This window comes from Quercus robur, chromosome 10 (genome assembly GCF_932294415.1).
Source record: "Quercus robur chromosome 10, dhQueRobu3.1, whole genome shotgun sequence".
NCBI classification, from domain to species: Eukaryota; Viridiplantae; Streptophyta; class Magnoliopsida; order Fagales; family Fagaceae; genus Quercus; species Quercus robur.
The window spans coordinates 31,959,311-31,985,956 of NC_065543.1; the positions used below are offsets into that span (position 1 = coordinate 31,959,311).

A 26,646-nucleotide genomic window follows, 5' to 3' on the forward strand; every position below is an offset into this window, starting at 1 on the left:
ATTCTCCAAAAGCCATGGATACTTCTAGTTGCTTCCCCAAATTAGAACGTTTTGGTTTCTATTACAGCAGCATTACTACCCTCCCTAAAATTGCTAACAGATATCCGAAATTGAAGATGCTTGTCGTTCACAATTGCTGGAACCTTCGGGAAATTCCAAGGCTTCCACCATGTATACAAGTTGTATTTGCAATAGGGTGCTATTCGTTGGATTCAAAATCCAGAAGTAGATTATTGAATCAGTTCTCTCTCAAAGTTATAGAAAGAATCAAGTTTTGTTGACTTTCCTAACTATAATATAATATATTACTAAATTGGAAAAACTGAAGTTTCTTAATTTTGTTAATTGCAAGCAATTTGGAGAAAGTGTAGGGCTTCCACAAAATTTCTTCTGTTCAAGGGGAATACTACATCAAGATTCTGATTCTGAAACAAATTTTGAATTAGAATCAGAAATTGCATTTGAAACGGGCTCTGCATCTGAAGCAAACTTTGATCCTGAAATAGACAATGAATCTGTGTCAGAATTTAAACCACTGAAGCTACATCTAAAATGGACTCAACATCTGAACTTGATGATGATGGTGATGATATATATAACAAATATGAATATAACCTTGCACTTCCAGGAACTAAGATTCCAGGGTGGTTTAACCATCAAAATGATGGAAGTTCCATATCATTCTCGATTGGTCGGAAACCTCCAACATTTGCTTTCTGTGTTGCTATAAAGACAGAACAGAAGGTTTGTGTGCCATATGAAATTGGGACTTGTATTTGTTCCATCTACATTTACATCAATGGTCTTAAAAGAAGGATTTTGTCTATGAAATTATTATTAGATCAATCATCATTTATTTGGTTCCACTATAGAAGAGATAGCTCTTTGGAAGACATAATTCTAGAGGATTGGAATGACATTAAGATTCTATGTGAATGTTCAAATTATGATCCTAAAATAGGAAAAGTTACAATAGAAAGGTGCGGAGTCCATGTATCATGCATTTGTCCTCCCTGCAACTCCACAGTAGATTCTATGGAAGATTCTTGATTCAACTACAAAGAAACATGCCAGGGTACTATTATTACATTTAGGATTATACTCCTCTAAATTAAATGTGTTAGGTTCTACATGTATAGGATTACTGGCAAACATGTGAACATAAACTTCTCTAGAAATAGATCATAGTGTCTATAAGTTGGATTAAATAATGCTCAAGATTTTGCAAGTCAGAGTACAAGAACAAGGAAGTTGTAGATTCAAGAAATCAAAATATGACAGTTTCGATCGATCGAAACTATTTTTCGACTTATTGAAACACGATGTGCAGATTTTAATTTCAGCCCACTAAGCACATCAAGTGATTTAAGGTTTCAGTCCAGTTTCACTAAGTATATAAAGAAAACTCTAATTCATGTAGGAAAGAATTTACTATTTAATTTTTGTAATTTATTAATTTTGGTATTTTTATGTAATTTTGTTATTTTAGGTTTAGGGTATTTATTTCCTTATTTTTAGGTGCTTTTAATACTTTTTAGGTTAAATTTGGTTCCTATTTTGGTTATGTATTATACTATATATATATATATATTAAAAAAAATCGAAACTTCTGAAACTCTCACAATTTTCCATGTTAACACAATATTTAAATAAAATTATCATTTTTATTTAAATAAAATTATTTTTGTTTAGTTCAAACTTAACAAGGAATGAAACTCTATATCTCTAACAAGTCCAACTTAAACTCAAAATCATCATTATCATTTTTTTTTTAATATATATATATATATATATAACCGAATCCTCTGAAACTCTCATAATTTTTCACACCAGCACAATATTTAAATAAAATTATTTTTATTTAATTCAAACTTAACAAGGAGATAAACTCTATCTCTCTTATAAGTCCAACTTAAACTCAAACTCATCATTATCATTTTTTAAAACAAAAATATATTTATTTAATCCAAACTTAACAAGGAGTGAAACTCTATCTCTCTAATAAGTCCAAATTAAACTCAAACTCAAATATTGATAATTTATCTCCAAATTTTTGAGGTTAATCATAAACACTATAAAAGCAAAACGAACCTCAATATTATTATTTTTTTTTTTTTAAGCCAAGTAGAGGTGTGAGCCCCTCTTATGTTATTTTCTTCTCCTCTACTTTGTTAAAAAAAATATTTTATAGTTTTCCATGTATTTTTTAAAAAGTAATTTTTGTACATGAACCACCAAACTCTCTTTAACCGTTTTTTACAATATAAAAAAGCTTGCAATAATTAAAATTATTCTTTCGAATGTAACTCATTTTTCTCTTATATTTCTCTATTGTTTAGTCATATATATTTTGTTTTATTTCAATAATTTCTAAGCAATGAATCATCTGATTCTTTAATATTTTTTGGTCTTTCAAAAGTTTTAATATCTGAATTTTTGAGTTATTTTTTTGTATTATCTGAAACTATCTGACAAATTTTTTATAAGCCATTGCATGTTCAAGCAATGGCTTCTTCATCAAATTATAACACAAATTGAAATCATACAAGAGCAAATCATGCATTGGTGTAGTTTCTTAAATTTTTTATAAAATTATTTTAGTTTACCTCACAAATAGGTAGGTGGTACATAGCACAGGTTAGCGGCTAGTTAAGAATTATTTTAGAATATATTTTCTTGTTTGTCGAGTTTTACGAAGCCCTTAAATAGGCCCCTAAGTCCATAAACGTTTTTGGGGAGGATTATTAATAAAAATTCTGACTTTTGTCTATTATTTTCTTGGGTGGATTCCAAGTCTATCACCTTGTGGATTCAAGAGACATCCATCCATTTAAGTTCTTGGTCTCTCTTAGGTTTTTTTTTTTTTTTTTTTTTTTTTTTTTTTTTTTTTTTTAATTCTCAACTTTTGAACTATTTTTTTTGTTTTAGGTTTTGGTTAATCTATGTATTTATTTTGTAAGTGTTTTGATTTTTTCAATTGACTATCACTATGAAAACTTTGGTTCAAAATATGTCTTTCATGTGTTGTACTGATTCCAAGTTATTTTTATTTATTGATTGTTAAGACTATCAATGTTTACCTATTTTTATATTTTAAAATTCTGTTTGTTCTTTGTTTTAATTTCTTAGTATGCAGAATTTCTCTCATCTCCTTTTAGATCAAATAATATAAGGTTCTTGTGAACTTTCTTATAACTATATTTCTTCAAAAGTAAAACTAAATCCCTACCATCCAAAGTAGTAACCCTACTTGCTCGTTGCCATAGACACTAAAAAAAGTCACTTCGTTTTTCCAATATATACATAAGTATGAAAACTAATGAACATTACCAAATGAACCAATAGTGCTCATTTTTTAAACTTCACGGACTTATAGTGCCCACTTGAAACTTCATAGACAAAATGTGCTCATTATCTAAACTTCACGGACTTATAGTGCCCACTTGAAACTTTATAGACAAGATTCTCAAATAAAAAATAAAAAAAAAGAAACTTTATAGACAAAATGTGCTCATTATCTAAACTTCAAAAAACTAATAACACTCAGCTAAAACTTCAAGAACCAAAAGTGTTCAACTAGTAAGCTTTAGAGACCAATAATATATTTCAATATGTTAAATTTATATTTTAATTATCAATTAAATCATTTCAATTTGACCGTCGAGCAAACCTGATCAAACCTCAAAACCTTGAATCTCTTTCTAATTCATTTCTTTTAAAATTTTAAATTTTAAAACCATGCATAAAACCAACCATCAATACAAAATGAATAGGAAGTAAATAAACTTAAAAATTTCCTTATGGACGTTATCCCCTTTGGAAAAATTATTCGTTATTCCTAGAGCCAAAAATATTGTACTCCCTTTCCTCTTACATGAATGGTAGAAGTGGAAAAATTGGAACTAGACATAGCAAAAAAAGCCATAATTTGCTGACTCGACCTAAACCTACCCGTTTTGACCCGGCTTGAACTCAAATTTTTTGGCCTGTATAAAAACCGAGCCAACCCGTGGCCCGCCCGTTTTTTTTTTGTGGGACAACCCAATCCGATCAACTAACTTGTAACCCGACCTGTTTTTTAACTTTTTTTCTCCTAAAAAATGTTTAGAATACATGCCAAGGTGCTAGGTGCATAGATATAAAGGCACAAAGCACTATATTGACAATACTTAGTCATTTAGTAGCCACCAATGGCAATGGCCATACCCCCATTTATTAAAAAAAAAATTAATTAAAAAGAAAAAAAAAATACAAAAGGCAAAAGCAACTACAACTACTTATCTACAGTACTAAATGTCTACCACTAAGTTAAATACTAAATAGTAGAGGAAAAAAAATACAAAAGGCATAAGAACTTACAACTATATGCCTAAACGTTTAACACTAAGTTAAATACTAAGTAGTAGAATTAAATACTAGGACTAAGTTACTAACACTAAGTCTAACTAGAACAATACAAAACTAAAGTAAAAGAAAAAGTCCACATCATTACAGAATTTCGAATTTGAAGTGTGTAAACTTAAAATATATATATATATATATATATATATTTTTTTTTTTTTGAGCTCTTTAGAATTTATCTCTCTCTCAAGTTGTAAATTTGTAACTATAAGCATTCTACCTGTGAGTTATTCACAAGAAAAATTTTGTTATCATGACTGTAAAGAATTTTAGTTATACACAAAACTATCAGAAGTGGAAGGATATGGAAAATTTTATATATATATATATATATATATATATATATTCCTTCATATGTATAATAGTAACACAAATAATCTAATAATAGTAGATGCCCACTTAACCCAAAAAAAAAAAAAAAAAAGGTTTTGTGCAATTTGTTTCTGTGATTAATTTTATTTATTCTCTCTAAAAATTTGGCATTTATTTGTTTTTTTTTTTTTTTTTTCATGTGCAAATGAGCCAACCCGATCCGCTCACAACCCAATTAGCCTGACCTATTTTCAACCCATTTAAAACGACCCGTTTTTTAACCCGGCCTATTCGGCCCCCAACCCATTTGACCCGATCCAAATCCAACCCGACCCGACTGTTTGCCACGTCTAGGTGGAACTCACCATAAATGTAATTTATGAGAGCCTATTATTATGAGAAAGGGGGAAGTACCACATCGTAATTCTGAAGTATTGAATATTACTCCTCACCTCACAATCTCATAAATAAGCAATCATTTTTGGAGGAAAAGAAAGAATTATATTATATCTCTACTCTGGAAAGAGAAGGTTGTGCCTGCGATGACTTGGAAATTGAGAATTGTGCCATACGTTATCCACTTATCCTGCAAAATTTTGCACATAGGAAGAAAAACATATTAGATACCAACATTCAGGATACCATGTTAGAGCTACAAATTCTTAGAAGACATTGCAATTGTTATACAACCACACCCATTTAAACTGTTACACATCTTATGCATATTTCAACTTGTGAATAGTGTGTTGGCTTCACAACAGTGCCCAGAGTCTAATTCTACCAACTTGGTATGCAAAACTGAGCAACTCATCAAAATATTTGACAGTACGACAACACATGAGAAACGCAAGGAGCTTAACAATTTATCAAAACCTCAACGTGATCGATAGCGAAATACTCCTTTTAGAACAAAGTTGGTGCCCTTGGAATTACTTGTGCCTGAAAGCGATGACAATTGCAGTGCAGTTGTCTTTACAGCGCCGCTCACGCACAGCTTCCTTCACAAGACGACGGCTCACAGTGGTGACAGGCAAACCCTCCTGTTAAACACATGTAAGCCTTCTAAGTAACCATTTAACATAAAGAACATGTAGAGGTAAAGGTTACCAAAAGTGAATTATAAATATGAAACAACCTACAGAACGCAGTCCTGGGAACATTTTTTCAATCCCTCCACCAAGGAATAGATATAAATAATGTGGGGAGTGTATACAAGATCCTGGCTAAGGTTTTGGCAAACCGCTTGAAAGAGGTTTTGGATCAGTTGATATCCGAGTCTCCGAACAGTTTTGTGGGTGGCAGACAGATACTTGATTCAGTTCTTATAGCTAATGAGTGTGTTGATAGTAGGTAAAGAGTAAGATTCCGAGGGTTATTTGTAAGCTGGACATTGAAAAAGCCTATGATCATGTGAATTGGGAGGCTCTTCTAGATTTGTTGAAGAGATTGGGCTTTGGGGTGAGATGGTGTAGGTGGATTCGTACATGCATATCTACATGTATATCTCGAGGGGGTTGAGACAAGGGGACCTGTTATCTCCTCTGTTGTTCCTGGTTATGATGGAGGTCTTCGGTAAGATGATGAAAAGAGTTGAAGGGGTTGGTTTACTTCGAGGTTTTAAGGCTGATGGTAGACGGGGTGGAGGGGTGTGTGTCTCGCATCTATTGTTTGCGGATGATACGATTCTATTTTGTGATGCAAATGAGGAGCAGATTCTACATGTTCAGATGCTTCTTCTTTCTTTCTAGGTCGTGACAGGTTTGAAGGTTAATACTTTGAAGAGCGAGATGGTTCCCATTGGGAACGTTCCTAATGTCCATGTCTTGGCAGAAATTTTGGGTTGTCGGATTGGATCTTTGCCTATGACTTATCTTGGTATGCCATTGGGGGTGTCCCACAAGTCCCCCACTATCTGGAATCCTATCTTGGAGAAAATTGAGCGGAAGCTCGCTGGGTAGAAGAAGATGTATTTGTCAAAAGGTTAAAGATTGATGTTGCTGAAGAGTACATTATCTAGTCTTCCTACTTACTTTTTATCTCTTTTTACTATCCCTACGCATGTGGCCAATAAAATTGAGAGGTTGCAAAGGGATTTCTTTTGGGGGGATTCCAGGACTCATTTGGTGGGATGGGACAAGGTGTGTGTACCTCTGGAAAATGGTGGGTTAGGAGTAAGGAAAATAACTACTCTTAATAAAGCCTTACTAGGGAAATGGTTGTGGCGGTTCAGGGTTGAGGAGACAAGGCTTTGGAGGAGGGTTGTAGCTCTAAAATTTGGGGAAGAATGGGGGGGATGGACCTCCAAGCTAGATAGAGGGGTAGATGGGTGTGGTTTGTGGAGAAGTATCCGAATGGGTTGGGAGGTTTTTAGTAAGAATATTCGGTTTGAGGTAGGGGTGGGGGATAGAGTTAAGCTTTGGAAAGATCTTTGGTGTGGGGAGTCTCCACTTCACTTAACCTTTTCGGGTGTGTACAGGATTGCTTCCAATAAAGAGGCATAAGTGACTTCCTCTCTTGAACGGTTAGGGACAGAGGAACGAAGAAGTTGGGATGTTCATTTCATTCGGAGACCAAACGATTGGGAAATGGGTGGTGTGGATGAATTTCTCCGTACTTTGGGTTCTAATTTACCTCATACTGAGAATGGAGATCATATGCGATGGAAGTTGACGAAGAATGGGGATTTTGACATCCGATCGTTTTATAATAAGTTAAGAAATCCCTTGCCCATAATCTTTCCTTGAAAAGGTGTTTGGAAGGTTAAGGCTCTTAGGCGAGTTTCTTTCTTTGCATGGACTACTGTATGAAATAGGTCCTTACAGGTAACAATTTGAGGGGTAGAGGGATGGATTTTGTTGACTGGTGCATTATGTATCGTTGTAATGGAAAGACGGTAGATCACTTGCTACTTCATTGTGGTAAGGCTTACCAGTTGTGGAGTTTGGTTTTTAGATCCTTTGGGATTTCTTGGGTCTTCCCAAGATCGGTTGCGGATATTCTCTTTGGTTGGTGGAATTGGCTTGGAAAGCATTCGTTTAGCGTTTGGAATTTAGCTCAGTTGTGCTTAATGTGGTGTCTATGGGGGGAACGAAATTGGAGGACGTTTGAGGATATGGAAAGTTCTGATGACCAGCTTTTGGCTTCTTTTAGTGGCTCACTCTTTGACTGGTCTAGAGCTTGGGGACTCACCACTAGTGATTCTCTCCGATGTTCTTTAGCTCTCTCCTTTGTAATTAGTAGCTTTTCTTTTTTCTTTCTCTATAATCTTTCTCTGCCTTATGTTTTTTTGCATAAGGTAGTTTTCTTGAATATACATCCTTATTACTTATCAAAAAAAATGGATGATTTAGACAATATTCCTTTATACGATAGTGAAATAAACTCACATGGAGAGCCAGACCCTTGGTGGGGCAAAAAATGAACTAAACCACTTACTAACAAAATGTTGATGCAGGACAACCTAGGCTTTCCACCTAGATTAGTCCCACTACAAACTGTAGACCTTAGGATACGTTTGGATTGAGCTTATTTTTGCTGAAACTGAAAACACTGTAACAAAATAATTTTTAAATGTGTAAATAGTGTCGTGTGACTCATTTTTAATAAAAAAGTTACTAAAAAGTGAAATTTATAGGTCTGTGAACAGTACACAGATGCACTGTTCACGCACTAAAAGTCAACAAAACCGACTTTAAAAAAAATAATAATAAAAAAAAAGGGCTGAAACGCAGACGCACTGCGTTTGAGCCCAATCCAAACGCTACCTTAGGCTTCCCACCTAAGGTGTTTGGATTCACCACCAAACAAATGCAATGCAAACTTTGCAAATAATCTGAATAATATTAATCATAGTCTGAATACAAAAGAAATCATCTAGAGTTTTATATACAACTTCCAGGAATCACAATGATAAAGATAAAATCTCCTAATACGAATCCTAAACAACTTAAATACTAATCTGATAATCCTAAACAATTTCAAATACTAATCAAATGCTAATGATAAACAACTAATCCTAACCGAACTCAAATACTAATCAAAACTAAACAAATAACTATGTTATAATCTGAAATTATCCACTGAAAATCCAAAATGAAATATTGAAATAACTTCTAGTTATACTCCTATATCAAATGTAGTCCACTAGAACCATTGAAAACTGTGTAATATCAATTGATGGAGAACCATGCCAGAAACCACTAAAGACATAAAAGGTATCCCAAAACAAACTCTAATATCCAAGGATTAATTTGTCACATGTCGGATGATACCAAGGCTATTTAAGAAGTTGAATAGACTTTCTAGTAGATTAAGTTTCATTTTTATTATATTTTTGGGCATTAAACAACTCCATTCACAATTCATATACATTTAATTTTAAGTGTATAGGGTAATTTTGTAATTTTGAGGTTTACTCTCTCTCTCTCTCTCTCTATATATATATATATATATATATCTTCTTTCTTTCTTTTTTTGAAAGAATTTTGGTTATATATGAGTTCGGTTATTTATCATGGGCTCACTAGTAAAAGCCCAAGGAGTCCGATTCTTATTATGGATCAAGACGTCCAAGTTTCATAAGGAATAGGTATTAGTCATTCATCTATATGGATGAAATGTTTTAGAAGAAGAATAAGTTTTCTAAATTTTCAGAATATATAAAGTTCTGTTTGAGGTTTGTGATCCTAGATGTGATGCTTAGAAAGTTATATTTTATTCCTTTATTGTTCATAGATTTTCAGTAACTTGAAATCTATTAAGTACACAATTAATTGTCACCTTTAAAACCCTAAAATCTAAAACTTAAAAACCCTAAACCACTCATCCATCAAATAGCCCCAAATAATCTTCAAACAACCCAGTTACCATTCACATCCCTGGAACAGCAACCCAAACCTTGGTTTTTCCCTTCATTTTCACAATTAGAGACTATTCTTTACTATTTTCCAACCTTTTTTCCCACCAAACCCTAATCCTTAATCCCATTCCAAACTATGCAGGAATTCCAGATCTGATTTGGAATCTATTCCCTTGACATTGTCATGGTTTTACAGATGGAAGGGTGGTCACCAGTCAAAACCATATTAGGCAATTTTGAGAAGGAGAAGCCTATGATGAAATTCACTATGGAGTTCCCACAAGATAAATTCGCATAGATGCCTCTATTCCTAATGCAGATTCAATTTACCCCATCTTCCCCTATAACATGGCAGTTGAAGAAAAATTGTGTAACAAGGAGACAATGATGAGTGATTTGGCTGAAATTTGTAATTTTTATTTTTTATTTTTTTATTTACAAAAAGAGAGAAGATGTCAAAAATATGGTGTTTCTGAAGCTTATCTAAAAATGGTGACACTTTTAAAAATGAGAGTTAAACTCACACTTCAACATCTGCAATCACAAGTTCAATTCCTGATTTCAAGCTAACAAGACAACAGTGAATTTGAAATTGTGAGTTCATCTCACGAGTCACGACTGCAGCATTCAGCCTGAAATTGTCAGTTAAATGTACAATTTCAAGTAAAATCATGAGTCGAACCCACGATTTCAGATCTTAAATATCATGAGTTCAACTCACGTTTTTAGAAGTGCAACAGCTTTTCAAATAAGTTTCAGAAACACGCTATTTTCAATCTTTTTCATTGAATAAAACTTTCAGCCAAATGACTTGGACAACAACTGACATAATTTTTTTTTTTTGGGTAAAAATGTTCTAGGATCAATAGACTAAATGAAGAAAGTAATAGGAACTAACATGCCATTAATTAAAACATGTCAACTCAATCCTGGGAAACCAATTACACAACAAACTATTTCTAAGTCAAACACCCCTCTGCCAATGACTTGTCAGAAAGAAAGTGAAAGATGTGATCTTACCTTCAATAATTTATGAACAAAATCAACGGCATCACTTGGTCCAAATACCTAAAACAATTGACAAAACCATTTCTGTAATAACAGTAGAATTCAAAGAAGATCCAGTTATTAATAGTGAAGGCATGTGTGAAGATGAAGAACTATAAAGGAAACACATACCCCCCAGAGGCCATCACAACCAAGAATGATGAAGTGCTCTCTATTTGTGAGGTCAAAAGAATGAATTTCTGGGGTTGCAACAACACCCACCTGCAATTCACCATACAATTTTAAGTGCATTCCTATGGAGTTTAGCAGAGAGAGAGGTGGACCAAATTTGCAAGAACTTATTGTAATGCATGTTTCCAAGGCCCAAGGAAGAGAAACTGTAGGGAGTTGCAAGATTGGGCCAGAGAAAGAAGTATTTCAACTTATGAAGAACCTAAAGGAAAAAATTCCATTCAAATCCATGACCGGGGTTTCTGGACAGGCGTTTATTGCTCTTCTATTTTAATAAGAATATTTTGATTCGCAGTGAAACTAAATTGAGGTGCACTTCAACATTTCTTCAGGCTTCAAAAAGCGTTGCCACTTCTTTTTTTTTCTTTTTTGGCTTGATAAATAAGATCTTTTAAGAAGATAAAGGAAAGCTTGAAATAAACTTCCTTAATGAATTACAGAAGGACATTCATATGGTCCAAAAACTAAACCATAAAGTTATATGAATCCCCCGCCCCCGCGCTTGCCCCTTCATCTTCAAATGTTCTCTCACTCTCTCTCGCCAAATGGTCCACATGATAGAGGAGTTGCTTGCCACTTCTTTCCAAGGCAAGTTCTCATTCAACCTAGGTTCAGGGAATAACAGTGCAAACCTACCTTTCAAAAGGAATGTATTCATGCTATCTTTTAACACCAATCTTTTGATACCAAGTAATGCTTCACTCTATATAACCATGCATAATCAGATATATACACTAAACATGGTGCAAATCGTGACTATCAAGAGCCCAGGGAAGGAGGGGAGGCAGTGCCTATGTGCATTATTCATTGGAAAATTATCAAAAAGAAACAATTGAGGAAGAAAGACAAACCCTACATCTTAACAAGGGAAAAAGTGTCAGGGCTTAAACCTTTTGCGGGACACGAAACTACAAAATAAATTGTCCAAAAAGAGAGATTAAAGACCTTTTTGAACTGGCGGTCTCCAAAGGCCCGAGAAACTTCCAGGCGCCCTTGCAATCGCCCATTTGAACTTACTGCACCACCTGCCTGGAGTAGCAAAGCATAATTGTTATTGCAAGGAAAGAAGATAGGGGTTCAAAGTATAATCAGACAACAAATATATAAATAGTTATCAAGTTTATAATGCAATGACTAGAACCAGCCATCTATAGAAATACCATACTATCATCTGGACTGTTGAACTAGAGGATCACCCTTTGGTCCACCAATATGACTAGAGCCACAAATATTTTCACAACTACTGTGGTGGCAAGCCGTGAATGGTAGATGATAAAGTGATATCAGTGATGGGCATAGATGAGAATTAATAAAAACTGCCAACTCGACTATTGTGAAAATTGTTGTTTCTGTAACGTTACTCTTTGTTGTCAACTTTTGTTGGTCCTCAAATAAATATTTCATATTTCCCATATGACAGAAGAATATGGTACTTTGACTTTTAATTCAAATGCTGAAAATATGATACTATGATAGTATGTCTCTCATCAACATTGGTGAGAAAAGTCATGCAACCAAAGTAGCAAAGAGTAAAGCATCCCTAACTCTATAGTTACCTTCAATATTAGAGATAGGCATAAATTTGGAAAAGAATAGGAAAGGGGACATGGGGGAGGGGAGTACTGAAACTGAAAGTGTTGGGTTTCGAAAAACATTAAAAAGTTGTGTACAAACAGATGTAAAAGCATTTTGCAACTAAGTCATTGCAACTTTATTGCTAATGTTCTGCTGCTTGCTTCCAAGTAGCCTATGCTGTGATGCCTTTTTCCCCCCTTTACTGGTAATTACACACTCACCTTGTGGGTCTTGGACCCATGGCACACCCTCCAGCTCACTCTTAGGAGGGAAGGAGATACCATTTGAGCTAAAGCTCATTGGCATTGTGATCCTAGTTTTTGGTAACAATAGCATATACATGTGCACATATATGTGCATGTGCAGTCCTGACCTTCTGAATGCGAGCACGCTCCTGTGGATAGATGGCTTTGTGTTCCCTAGTCAAAACAATGGCCTTCAGCTGACTTTTTCCATCTGTCTGATTCTGCAATCCATCAACAGTAGATGATCGTGCGACCACCGCTTTTGCATCCCCAACATTAGCAACGAAAACCTAGAAAATATCCAGTAGTATCAATTAAAAGTTCATGGCATACACAAGGAATATGATACAAATTGGTCGCATTTTGACAAATTGGTGTTGTATGTGTTGTTGTGATGGGGAGTCGATTGACCATCTCCTCCTTCACTGTCCTGTTACTCATACCTTATGGACCTTCATGCTTCAGGCTTATGGTATTCATTGGGTTATGCCAGGATCGGTGGCGGGATTGTTGTCTTGTTGGCATCAGTGGCTCGGGAAGCACAACTCGAATATTTGGAATTTGATTCCAGGGTGCATAATGTGGACTGTTTGGTTGGAACGGAATCGTCGCTCCTTTGAGAACAAGGAGAAGACGTTGGATGAGTTGAAGGTTTTAAGCCATCGTAGTCTTTTTGAGTGGTCTCGTTGTTGGGGTTTTACTGAGTCTTCGTCTCTTCCAGAGTTTTTGTCTTCCCTTAGTTTTTCTATTTGATTTCCCTCTTCTTTGTTTGGCTGTTTGTTTCTTCTGTTTCTTATTGTTCATCATCATGAACATCTTGTATTATTCATCTTTTATTTATTAATAATAGTTCTTATATTACCTATCAAATAATAATAATAATCAAAAGAAAAATTAGCACAAATTACAGTAGAGATGAAGTATGTCAAGGGCACACTGTTGACCACCTCCATCTTTTTTTTTTTTTTTTTTTATAGATATTGTTGACCACTTCCCTCTTGGCAAACCCTCTGGTAAAATATGGATCCATTTGCAAGAAGCCGTGGGCATTTATGTCCAAATGATCCTCTGCGCAAAGAACTGGCTAGGTTTGTAGGACCTCTATGAAATCAGCATAAATTACTTGCATTATATGTGCCTTGATACACATTTACCAAGTTTTTTATCGTCTTCATTTAGGAGATCTTTATGATAGAAATCGGACCTTGATGCAATGGCAAGTGCCCTCTGAAGCAATGTGACAGATTTGAGGCCAAAAATCAGCCTTTTCAAAATTGGGTGTAAGACCAAAGCTTCAAAATTGGGTGTAAGACCAAAGCAGTGAATTTAGCACCATACCACATAGTACAGCCAGAAAATTACGTACTGGTCACCAACCGATACAGGTAAATCCCCTAAAACGTACCAGTTTTAATTCTAGCCTGCTTTGGCCTGTACCCACATTTTCTGTCTGTTTCAACCATTTCGGCTGGTAAATGTAATTTACTAATTCTCAAAGGACTTATCTTACAAAAAGAAAGACAACTTGCTAAGCACCTTCTGAATGAAGTTTTGATATTTAAATATTTAAATTATAGGAACACGGTAAAAAAGATAACAATTGCAAACTTACTGTTTCTCCTAATACCCAAACACAAACAGCAGTTGCACCATCCTGCCATCCCCCTGGTAAAAATGTTCAACATGCAAGAAATAAAAATAAATTATTATGTAAATCAAGTTTAAGAAAATGTTGAGCCCTTATCGCTGTGTTTGTTTTAACTCTCAACAGAAAACATTGTCTGGAAAAGCAAAGTAAAAAGAAAATTCGAAGCTTGATCAATGGAAAAGTGAGTGTTTTCAGAGGAAATGTTTTCCATTTTTTATCAATAAGGAAAGACAAATGTTCCAAAGGATATTTTTTTTTTTTAATTATCATCCCAACCCCCAACTCTCTTGACCTCCCCCTCCAAAAATCTTGCACCATCTCTCTCACCGGCAACTCCCCTCCCCCCTCTCTCGGGATCTCATCATCCCTTTTCAACAACATCCTCTTCCCAATCTCTCTCATTCCCTCAACATTGGGTCTCATCATCGGCTTCCTCTCTCTCTCTCTCTCTCTCCCTCCCCCCCTCCCCCCCACACTGACAGGTTTTTTTTTTTTTTTTTTGATAAGTAAAAGATATATTGATAAAAAAGGGGACACCCTAGTGCACAGGAAGTGTACAAGGGAAAAGAAATCAAATACAAAAATTACAAGAGTCTAGGAAATCAATAAAAGAGGGGAAAGATTTATCTTGCAAAGCAAACAACCAATCCCTTAAAATTCTAAAAAAGAGAAGCTTGAGGTCAGGAATAGATTTCTCAGTATCTTCAAAACATCTACTATTCCTCTCCCTCCAAAGACACCACAATAAGCAATGAGGAATGATGGACCAAATATAACCATTTCGATGACGACCAAAGCTGCCTTGCCAACACCATAACAGCCCCAGAACAGAGTGCGGCATAACCCAAGAAACTCCAAAAAGGCCCAAAACCATAGACCATAGATCCGAAGCAAAAGGACAATGAAGAAATAGATGGTCAACCGATTCACCATTTTTCTTACACATGTAGCACCAATCCAGAATCCACACCTTCCTTTTACGTAAATTATCAATCGTCAAGCATTTCCCTAAAGCAGCAGTCCAAACAAAGAAAGCTACTCTAGAGGGAATCTTTTGCTTCCATATACTTTTCCAAGGAAACCCAATGGAAGCGGTGCCAGCTAAAATTCTATAATAACCACTAACCAAGAAACCCTTAACTTTGTTAGGAATCCAACACATTTTATCCTCACCTCGCCCCCTTATATGCGAACCATAAATAGATGCCATGAAGTCGGACATAGACTCTAGATCCCGAGCATGCACACTCCTAATGAATCTCACATCCCAAAAGAGGACACCATGAGCGAACATCATAAGCTCAGCCACACTAGCATCCTTATTCCTACAAAATCTGAACAAGTCTGGAAATCTAACAGCAAGAGAAGTCTCTCCACACCACCGGTCTTGCCAAAACTTCACTCTAGATCCATCACCAATATCATACAGAATATGGTGAGAGAAAGAAGGCCATCCCTGACTGATATTTTTCCATAAACCAACACCATAAGGGCCAATCACAGCTCTGGAAAACCAGCCCCCCCACATACAACCATACTTTGTCTCTATCACTTGCCTCCAAAGGGCTTCTTCCTCAACCCCAAATCGCCAAAGCCACTTTCCAAGTAAAGCTTCATTGAAAAGTCTAATCTTCCTTATCCCTAAGCCACCCGCAGAAATAGGAGAACAAACAGTAGCCCATTTAACCAAATGGATTTTAGGATCATCTCCAAGACTGCCCCACAAGAAATTCCGCTGGAGCTTCTCAATACGGTTAGCCACACTAGCAGGAATAGGAAATAAAGAAAGAAAATAAGTGGGTAGATTAGATAGGGTGCTTTTGATAAGAGTGACTCTACCTCCCTTGGATAAGTATAAACGTTTCCAACCCGCCAATCTCCTCTCCATTTTCTCTAGAATAGGATTCCATATAGACTTATCCTTGAATTTAGCTCCCAAAGGAAGACCTAGATATTTCATAGGGAGAGAGCCCTGCTTGCAGCCAAGAACAACCAAGAAAAGGTCAAAATCATTGACTACCCCAATCGGAACCAATTCTGACTTGCCCAGGTTGATCTTAAGGCCAGACACCGCCTCAAACCAAATAAGAATCATGCGAAGGATCAAAATCTGATCTAAATCAGCCTTACAGAAAATAAGCGTGTCATCTGCAAAGAGGAGATGAGACACCGCCATGGATCTTCCCTCCAAGTTACCTACACTAAAGCCCGACATGCGACCTTCAAGAACTGCTTTGTCCAACATTCGACCAAGAGCTTCCATCACCAAAACAAACAACAAAGGAGACAACGGATCACCTTGCCTCAAGCCTCTAGTGCTACCAAAAAAACCACAAGGAGAGCCATTGATCAAGATGGAGAAGCGGACAGTAGAAAGACAAAAGCTAATCCATTGTCTCCATTTGGCAGAGAAACCACTTCTTTCTAACATTTGTAGCAGAAAATTCCAGTTTACATGGTCAAAAGCCTTCTCAACATCCAGCTTACAAATCAGCCCCGGCAACCCAGACTTCAATCTACTGTCAAGGCATTCATTAGCAATAAGAACAGGATCAAGGATTTGTCTGCCCCTCACAAAAGCATTCTGAGATGCAGAGATTATATCCCCCATCACCAAGCGGAGACGATTAGCCAAAACTTTAGCAATAATTTTGTAAACCCCCCCAACCAAGCTAATGGGCCGAAAATCTCCAATCTCATTAGCTGCATGTTTTTTAGGAATAAGAGTAACAAAAGTTGTGTTTAAGCTTTTCTCAAACTGACCATTGGCAAAAAAATGATGAAAAACAGCCATGAGATCCGGCTTAATAATCCCCCAGCAAGCTTGGAAAAAAGCCATAAGGAAGCCATCAGGACCAGGGGATTTATCACCATGAAAACTTTGAATAACATCAAAGATTTCTGCCTCTTCAAAAGGCCTCTCTAACCAATCCGCATTCTCCCCAGATATCATTGGAAAAACCAACGAATCCGGAAACGTCCGCTCAACCTGCTGCTCAGAGTACAAATTCAAGAAGAAATGAGAAACGTAGTCTGCAATTATACCCTGATCCGACGACAAAGTACCATTAACCATAAGGCTTTCGATGGCATTATTTTTCCTGTTGGAATTAGCCATTCTATGAAAGAATTTGGTATTGGCATCCCCTTCTTTCAAATGCAACACCCTGGACTTTTGTCTCCAACTTGTCTCTTCCATAAGAGTCAACTTTTCAATATCTGAACGAAGATTAGATTGAGCTAACTTCTCCTCAGCAAATAGACTATGAATCTCCTCTTTAGCATCCAAATCAATCAACTTACTCCAAAGGGCCTGTTTCTTAAAAGTGACATTGCCAAACTCAGTTTCATTCCACTTTTTTAAGTCCGACTTCAATGCAACCAACTTCTTAGCAAGAATAAAACTAGGGGTACCATGGAACAAATAGGAAGCCCACCACTCCTTCACTTTGTCTACAAAGTTATCCACCCTTAACCACATATTTTCAAAACGGAAGGGAATTCTGCCTCTTCGCTGACACCCACCCTCCAACGAAATAGGAAAATGGTCAGAAAGAACTCTAGGCATCCTTTTTTGGGTGAACTGAGAGAAGTGATCAGCCAAAAGAGGGGAGAAAAGGAACCGGTCTAGCCTAGAAGCTGAGGAAGTATTAGACCAGGTATAAAGGCCCCCTTCCATATGAATATCCAACAACCCATGCAAAGAAACAAAGTCAGAAAATCCAAACATAGCCCTGGAGAAGCTGGCAGCCCCCAAACGCTCAGAAGGGAAGCGGATAATATTAAAGTCCCCTCCAAGGCACCAAGGCAAATCCCACCAACTGATCAGCCCGGTTAGTTCCTCCCACATCAACCTACGCCTATTGTTCAAATTAGGCCCATATACACCTGTGAAAGCCCACTCAAATTGGTCGCCTACATTTTTAAACTTGCAAAAAACTGAAAAATGCCCCACCGCTTCCTCCACCTTTTCCACAACCCGGCTATCCCACATCAATAAAATTCCTCCAGAAGCACCTTCAGAGCCCAGGTACAACCAATTGACATAAGGACAACTCCAAATACTTCGAACAGTACCTCTAGTAATCCACTCTAGTTTGGTCTCTTGCAAACACACAATATCAGCCTTCCAGGATCGCAACAAGTTACGAATCTGAAGCCTCTTGTCAACTTCGTTCAGACCTCTGACATTCCAGGAAATAAGCTTTAAATTCATTGAGCAACGGAAAGAACCCGATTCCTATTAATACCACATCGCCTAGCAGATGAAGAGCCATAATTAATGGAACTAAACAACCCTTTCAACTCTCTTAAACCTTTCACCCCCGAACCTTTTGAACCACACGATTTCTTGTTCACCTCAGCCCTCCGATATAATTCAGCTTCAACAGCCAATAAAAATTCTGTTGCTTGATCTTCTAAACCCACAAGTGACGTGCCAAGGAAGCTATCAAAGTTATTGAATCTCTTTTGAAACCAATCGGAGTAAGGTTCCTGACTCCTTGAAGTGTCCACACCCACAACACTATCCTCATCTACAAGAGACTGCTTCTCCTTGGCCAAGGGTAGAGAAAAAGCAATTGGATCAACCACTAGGGGCTGATTAGCTTCCTCCGAGAAGGAATCCGAAGCCCAATCCTCCACCAATACATCATCTTCTTCGAACAGAGCCAAAGACATGTTCGTGACTTCAGAAAATTCCAACGTAACAAGCTGTTGTTGCTTTGCCAAAACCTCTGTAGCTTCACAAGGAGGCAAAGCAATCTGCACCGGAACCGCAACCCTCCTCCCATCACGTAATTCAAGAAACCACTGCTCCGAGTTTCCCCATTTCTTGTCAAAATTGCCGGAATGCTCCTGGAGAAACAGTCGGGGATCAAGCATTAAGCTCTCATCGTGAACTGTGGAGCAAACCGACCCATTCCTGGCCTCCTCGGACTCGTCGGAGCCGAGAAGCACAGACTCAGCTACATCGGAAACAAGATTCGAGTCCGTCGTCGCCGGTGACTCAAACCTGGCTTCGACGGACTTGTCGGTTATGAGAGAATGGGCAGCGGCGACATCGGAGACCACCGACGACCTCAGAGGCAAAGTCGAAGGGCACGGCGACGACTGGAAGGATCTCGCGCCAGGACTTAACCAACCTGGAGAAAGGGTCTCTCACGACGGGCAGCTCGTGGTGGTCAGGTGACTCAGTTCTTTACAAGCAGTTCTTTTGGGCTGCCAGACCAACGAAGGCTTGGGCTTAAGTTTGGGAACATGAGGTGGGTTAAGTGGGGGGGCTTCAGGTAGAGCATTGGGCTTAAAGACATCTTTCAAGGGCCCAACACCAGAACAGCCCACTTCCTTAATGTTTGAACTCTTAATGTCCCACTTGCCATTCAGCCCACGTACCAAATGTAAAGAAACTTCTAGTGAGAGGGGAGAGTCAGCAATTGTAAGAGCGTCATCCTGAAGTTCAAGCGTGACTTCAGCCTCAGGAACCGTGCTTACCTGCCCAGCACCCCTATCGCGCAAATCCAGGCTCTGAGACTTCTGACTGCTCAATCTAGACTTGGGAGCTAGATTTGATTTGATAGAATTTTGAATATTGGGCATTGCAAGCTTTCCTGTTCTACTACCACCATACGATTTCCGATCACCTTCCACCGCTGCCGCCAGAAAGGACTTATGCTTTCTGAACTTTTGCAATGACGGAAACGGGGCAGAATGAGATGGCAAATTGACGCCAGGAGAGACGGGAGCAATGGCCTTGCGAAGATGAAAGCCAAAACCTCTCCACCCACTACCCAGCTTTCCTTCTGGTACAATGATGAGGCCCTTCCGACGACCATGAAGAAGCTCAGAGATCATAAGAAAGCTTCCATGTGCATTGAATCCCATTTGCAAAATCAAAACCTTATTACCATCCCTGAAGGTTCTAGCAAAGTTATCAGGACGGGTATTTGACAAGTGATCCTCAATATACGTAAGCAACCGAAAAGCACTCTCTTTTCCCATGAAAACCGATCGGAGAGAATCCTTATATCTTTCAAAAATGCGTAACAAGAAGAAAGTACCACCCTCTTCCACAGAAAATTCAAACGATTTGGATTCGAGAAAAAAGAAAATGGAACCACCCATAGTTTCAGTACTCAAATACAGAAGATCACAAAGAAAGAGTTTGATAACACAAGCAGTCTAAAATTTCTCTAAGCAGAACAAGCAGAACAAAACATGGTGACTCTCCAGGGATTCATAATAAGGTGACTAAATTTTACACTAACTTTCAACCAATTACAAAACTCTTTTCTTTTTTTGGTGGGGGGGGGGGTTACTAAGGCTCTGATCTAATTTTTGTTCATAGATATGTGAATATTTTTATCGCCCAATCTGTTTGTTGAATTTGGTTGAGTATGGGTTTTTTCCCGGTTTGTAAAAGCCAGGGGCAAGAGGGTTTTAGATGATGGACTGTAGAACTATTTAGAATTGGTTGTTGTGGAGGGAACTGGGTGTTGTATATCCCACAATCAAAATAGCATATATTTCAGGCTCCAGAAAACAGGCGGAAACATTACATGAGTTCTGCATGATTTTTTTTTTTTTTCCAAGACTTTTTTTCTAAAGCTTTTCATGCAGCTATCATCAGATGACATTTTGATATCACACCAAAATTTTTGCTTTTGTTTCTTCTAAAATTTATTCTGCCCAGTGTTGGTCCTGTTTATATGGTTTGGTTTTGAGCCAACTCTTGTTAAGCTAAATAATGGCCAGCATCAATGGTGGCACTATGTTTTGATGATATGTAGGACCTTGTTGGGAATATTCACAGTATCCCTTATCTAGACAATGTTTAATTCAATTTCTGATTCAAAGAAAAAATTATTAAAATTATTTTCTTAGTCAACATAGTTTTGGCTTCAAGATTCTAGATTATCAGTTTTTTGCTCAGTAATAGGTAGCATCATTCTTTGTCTTTTGTGGCTAAAATGACCATCATTTTTAAAATGTACCACTTAAAATGAAATTTTGAGACTTACATTATTATTGTTTCAAATATGTGATACACCCATGAATGCCTTTGGCTTGTTTGTGATAATGTTGCCGCATGGTTAATGATTCCCCTTTGGGGTTTTTTAGTAGCTTGAGGGGTTTAAGGCAGGGGATCCTCTAACTCTGTCACCATTCATTCTAGTAATGGAGATACTAAGTGCTATGCTGGTAAGGACAACTGAGGGTGGGATGGTGAATGGGGGCTCCCCAAAAGAGATATCTCCCCTTTTCTATTTGCGGAGATAATATATTATTTTGTGAGGCCTCTACAGAATTGTGTTACATATCCACCTTGTTCTTATGTGCTTTGCAGCAGTGACAAATATTAGAGAGAACCTAAGAGTAAATTAATTCTGCAGGAGCAATGGAAAATATCACATATTTGGCAGAATTGCCTTGTTGCAAGGTGGGGTCTTTCCCTATGGTGGATGCCTTGGAGGTCTTCATGCAAATCCACCGCAGTTAGGAATGTTGTGTTGGAAAGATTAGAATAACAGTTGGCTGGATGGAAGTCTAATCTGGGTGGCCACCTTATGCTACTTGAAAGTATGTTATCCACCTTATGCAAGGTCCTCATGGGTGTAGCCTGTGAAGATCTTTTTTGAAGGATATGTACCCAGATTTATATTTAATTGTGGCAGAAAAGGATGCTTTAGTGTAATCCTTGAATACCCACAGAGGGGACACAAGAAGTTTGCGTTGGAATCTCAGATTCCTTAGTGACCTTCATGATTGGGAAGTGGAAGGGGTGAACCAATTAATGGATTTGATTTATTCCAAGCACCCCTATTGAAGAAATTGAGGATGCCTAGTATGGAATTCAGATGGGAAAGGGCAGTTTAGTGTACAATCTTATTGAGTTTTCGATATGTGTGCCACATCTTTGTTCCCTTGGAAAGGTGTTTTGGGTAGCAAGGTACCACCGCTACCATGTAATGTGGCTCTTTTTGTTTGGGCAGCTGCTTTGAATACTAACCTTGGATAACCTCATTAAGGGGAAATAGGTGATTGTCAATAGATGTATCATGAGCAAATGCGGTGGTGAATCATAGAGCACCTGCTTCTTCATTGCCCTATGACCCAAGAATGGTGATCCTTTGCACTTATAGCTTTTGGGGTGATGTGAGTGATGCCAAGGCAGGTGATGGATTTGATGTTTTCATAGAGGGGAGTATTTTGGCATTGTCATCGTAATCGGGTAATGTGGCAGGATACTCCTCATTGTATCATGTGGACCATTTGGAGAGAGTGAAATTGGAAGACTTTAGAAGGTGAAGAGCAGTCGGCACAGGATATCAAGAACAATTTTGTGAGAACTCTATGAATATTGTACTACAATTGGGGTAATTTCTTGTTTCTATATAGTTGGATTTTCAGATCATATGGATGTTCATTTGTAATACCTTACCTATCAAAAAAGATAATGTTGTTGCATGGTTTCTTGTTAGTCTGGTTATTGTCCCTTATATTAGCTGGGATTTTTTTAATGGTTGCAACTTATTTTTAGTTTATTTTGTATTTGGTCAACATTATATTTACGTTATAAATTAAAATTTTGATTCATATAACTATCTGGAATTACTTGATATATTACTAATTTTACATGCCTTCTAAACACAAGAAAATGTTTTTCCAACTTATTTTCAAGGTCATAACCAGACACAAAAAAGAGTCACTTTTTCCAAAACTCTAATCACTTATCATTGAAGCAAATAGTGCGTAAGTCATCTGAAGTCATAAATTGGCAATGACAAAGAGAGAGAGAAAGAGAGTGAGGGTAGAAATGACATATGACTTAAAAGAAATGCAGCCTTTAATACCATCCATAGTAGTGGGCAGGGCAATCAAGCCAAAAGAAAAGAATCCCATAGTGTTGAAGGCATTTATTTAGCCAAACGGACTTAGCTAATATGAAATGAAGAGATAAAAGAGTGTAGCTATTGAAACTTTTAGACACACAACTCCAGGCAAAAAAGCTATAAAGGTTTTCCAACATTAACTTACACCAGATTCTATACTTCATAGCCACTGGAATTTAAAGGGTACTAGCTAGGCCCCTTGCCTCTTGAAAATACTACTGCTTCTAGGTATCATTCAGAAATTGAAATGCAATATAGATATAGCAAGCTAAATCTCACCGTGCAAAATTCTCGCTTCAACTACTTTTTCAGAAACCCTAACACTTTAAGGACGAATTGATTCAAAAGAATGAAAATGACATAATGTACAGATTTATTTCATGCATCTAAAGAAAAAAAAAAAAATAAGTGCTTAACTTTAAAGCGATTATATGTACCTGAAACACTTTCTTGAAGAAGATATTCATCAGTTTTCCGAAAACCTAAATCAGGGGAAAAATCCAATAAAAACCCCTAATAACAGACAAGGAATTTCAAAAGATTTGACTGAGAGATTGTTGATCAAAAAGAGATGGGCAAATGATTTCATACCATCAAGTATAGCTCTTTTAGCTGCTTTTACATCCAACTGCAACACCACAGAATGCAGAGATATGAATCAAAGAGTACAGAGTACAAACAATTCAAATGCAAATACAGTTAGGTAAGGTAAATCAAATATCTAGGAATATTATTAAGATACAAACAGAGAAGATAATTACATTGCATATATTTTCTCATCTTTATTTTTCCTTTCTTTATATATATATTTGTTAATTACATACACGGAATGAAATAGCCATGAAAAAGTCATAAAATCATAAGCAATTGCAGGATATTATTGCCATATAGGCATATACTTCAAAATTCCCTTTTTTTTTTTTTTTTTTTTTGTAATAAGTTACTTCAAAAATTCTTGTTGACAAAATATTCATAAAACCAACTACATAAGTAATGAACTAAAGTCCTGAAATGTCTCCATATAATAAACTATTTATTTTATAAAAATCAATAAAAACTAATATTTAAGCTCATATATCAGTGAAGGAAAGCACCTTTTTTTGGATAAGTAAATAAAATTCAATAAAAAATAAAAAATAAAAAAAAAAAGGAAAAGAAAAGAACAATGCCCAAGTATACGAGCAACATACAAGAGGCAACACAGCCAAAATGAACAAAATAAAAAGACAGCTAATGAGAACTGAGAACACATGGAATCCAGAAAATCACGAAACCCAGCAGCTGAAAACAAGGAGATTGGCGAAGTCCACTTGTACAAAGTCTTCAAGAAGAAAATTTTCAACTAAACCACTTACAAAAGACTGAAACTTAAAGTAAATTAAAGATGGTGAGGGCAAAGGTGCAGACAAAGATTTCATAACAAATCCCGAACATAAAATATGAAAAACCAATTTTCAGCATCACCATAGTAGTAGAGGTAGTAGCCACTTCAGATAAGCGAATGAATGCCAATAAAATCAATCAAATTAATAATATATATCAACTATTCACTAAGTGCCTCACTAAACAAAAATCTATGAAATCAGACCAAGCTAACACACCAACTCACGTGGTAAGCCAGCCGAAAGAACATTTGCATGCAAATGCTTTTGAGTATACTCTGCAGCTAATCGACCTCCATGTCCATCATAGATCGCAAAATGTGCACACCTATCCCCCAAAAAAAAAAAAAAAAAAAACCATATATCAAACTAACAAATTTACTTTGAAACTTCATATAAACAATTTTTTTCTCTGTAGTTTTTTTGGCAATTCAATAGTTTGGGGTGGGGAAATTTGAAACCTAGTCATTTCCATTGGAAACACTAGGACTTGCCAATTGAGCTACAAAGCTATTAGCTTTTTGAAACTTCATATAAAAATACAATAACAACAACCGCAACAGGGCCTTAGTCCCAAATTATTTGGGGTTGGCTATGGATCCTCAACATATTAGTCAAGGTCCGCAACATGTATTTTTTTCCTACATTCTATTTTATTCGAATTCACACTCTCTGTAACTTCCTTAATTGACATGTCCTTTTTTACTACCTATACTAATGTTATTTTTGGTTTTCCCCTACCCTATTTGGTTCTCTCAACTCCTTAGTATCTCTTGACCGTCGAGTTTGACCGCATCTCTGTTTCTAATTTTACTAAAGTAACATTCTACGTACTCTGGTTGAGTTTTCCTTAAGTGAAAACCTTTAGATTCTAGACTATCTCACCAAATTTCTAACTAGCATTAACTCTACTTCTAGTTAAATCCACCAAAACTATATTATCTGCAAAAAGCATCGTCTGCAGAAAGCATACAGCAAGGGACTTCCTCTTTTATTGCTTTAATGAGCTCGTGCATCACTAGTACAAAGAGAGAGATGGACTTCATGTTGATCCTTGATGCAAACCTATAGTGATAGGAAAGTCACTTGTGATGCCTCCACTTGCTCTCACACTAGTCAAAGATCCTTAATATACTCTAGAGGAACGTTTTCCTTTTTCAAAACCCACCACATTACCTCTATAGGGACCTATCATGCGCTTTCTCTAGATCTTTACAGGCCTCTCCATATGGTGCATTTTTCCTTAACCAAACAACTGATCACGAAGGCCTCAGAACAATCTTCACTAGTCGTCGCATAAACCATAAATCCATATACAACTAATAGCTCAAAGAAGACCATAAGCAAATTACCGAGACTAAAATTAAATCATGAGCAAAAGTAGCTCGGTGACAATGCAACTCAAAAGTACTTACACACAGTCAAAAATTAAACTTTGAAGTGATTTTAATCAACAACAACTATATATTTATTAAGCTCCAAATTCAAACTACAGGCACAAAATCAGAAACCGAACACAATGAATGTAAGAAGGGATGGACCTCAAGTTCGAAGGAGAATCGGCGGTGGCGTCCAGAAGCACAACCGAAGTATCCTCCATGGTGTGTCTCGAGCCCTTATCCTCCGCCGCATCAGCTTCGATCTCGAAAAATCGCTCCGTTTTCAACTTTTTCACAACGCCGCCGCCATCGGTCTGGTCCTCGGAAGAATTGCTTCCGCGCTTGTGGTTAGGGTTAGAGTTAGCGCTAGGCTCAGCCTTGGGACTCTCGGTCTCACTCATTGCGTTTGGTTACAGAGAAAATTGAATTTTTTTTTGGTTTTGGTTTTGTGTAATTTGAAGGTTTACACTTTAAAGAGAAGAAGAAGAAGATAGTCTCCAGGAGTGGGAGAAGGGAGCGCGGGAACACTGCACAGCGTGAATTCTATGAAGAAATGGGTGTCTGAAGAATGAACATAATCTTGTAATCTGAAATCAGATATTTCTTCCCATCCCCTGTTTTTCTTTTTTCTTTTTTCTTTTTATGCTAAATTACAAATTAAACTCTTTAACTTTTACCTAAATTTTAATGAAGTAATCTAACTTCGCTTTCATTCG

General features: G+C 36.9%; 1 protein-coding gene across 8 annotated transcripts; it reads right to left on the reverse strand.

Moving 5' to 3' along the window:
- Positions 1-5,080: 5,080 nt before the first annotated feature.
- LOC126704387 (probable protein phosphatase 2C 8) lies at positions 5,081-26,553 on the reverse strand. Of its 8 annotated transcripts, none has more exons than XR_007648175.1 (11): positions 26,093-26,551; positions 24,771-24,879; positions 23,761-23,797; positions 23,607-23,651; positions 14,243-14,295; positions 12,759-12,920; positions 11,756-11,839; positions 10,751-10,840; positions 10,592-10,639; positions 5,587-5,753; positions 5,081-5,299 (listed from the first exon to the last, which is right to left on the reverse strand). XR_007648175.1 is itself a non-coding variant. In XM_050403369.1 (11 exons), the coding sequence occupies exons 1-11, from the start codon at positions 26,329-26,331 to the stop codon at positions 5,287-5,289; spliced, it is 987 nt and encodes a 328-aa protein (XP_050259326.1). In that variant the 5' UTR covers positions 26,332-26,552; the 3' UTR covers positions 5,081-5,286. The 8 variants fall into 8 exon arrangements, 6 of the variants coding, with proteins under 6 accessions (XP_050259326.1, XP_050259329.1, XP_050259328.1 ...); XM_050403369.1 differs by having other exon boundaries at positions 5,647-5,753; positions 26,093-26,552; XR_007648176.1 differs by lacking the exon at positions 5,081-5,299 and adding an exon at positions 8,149-8,262 and having other exon boundaries at positions 5,708-5,753; positions 26,093-26,552.
- Positions 26,554-26,646: the final 93 nt, after the last annotated feature.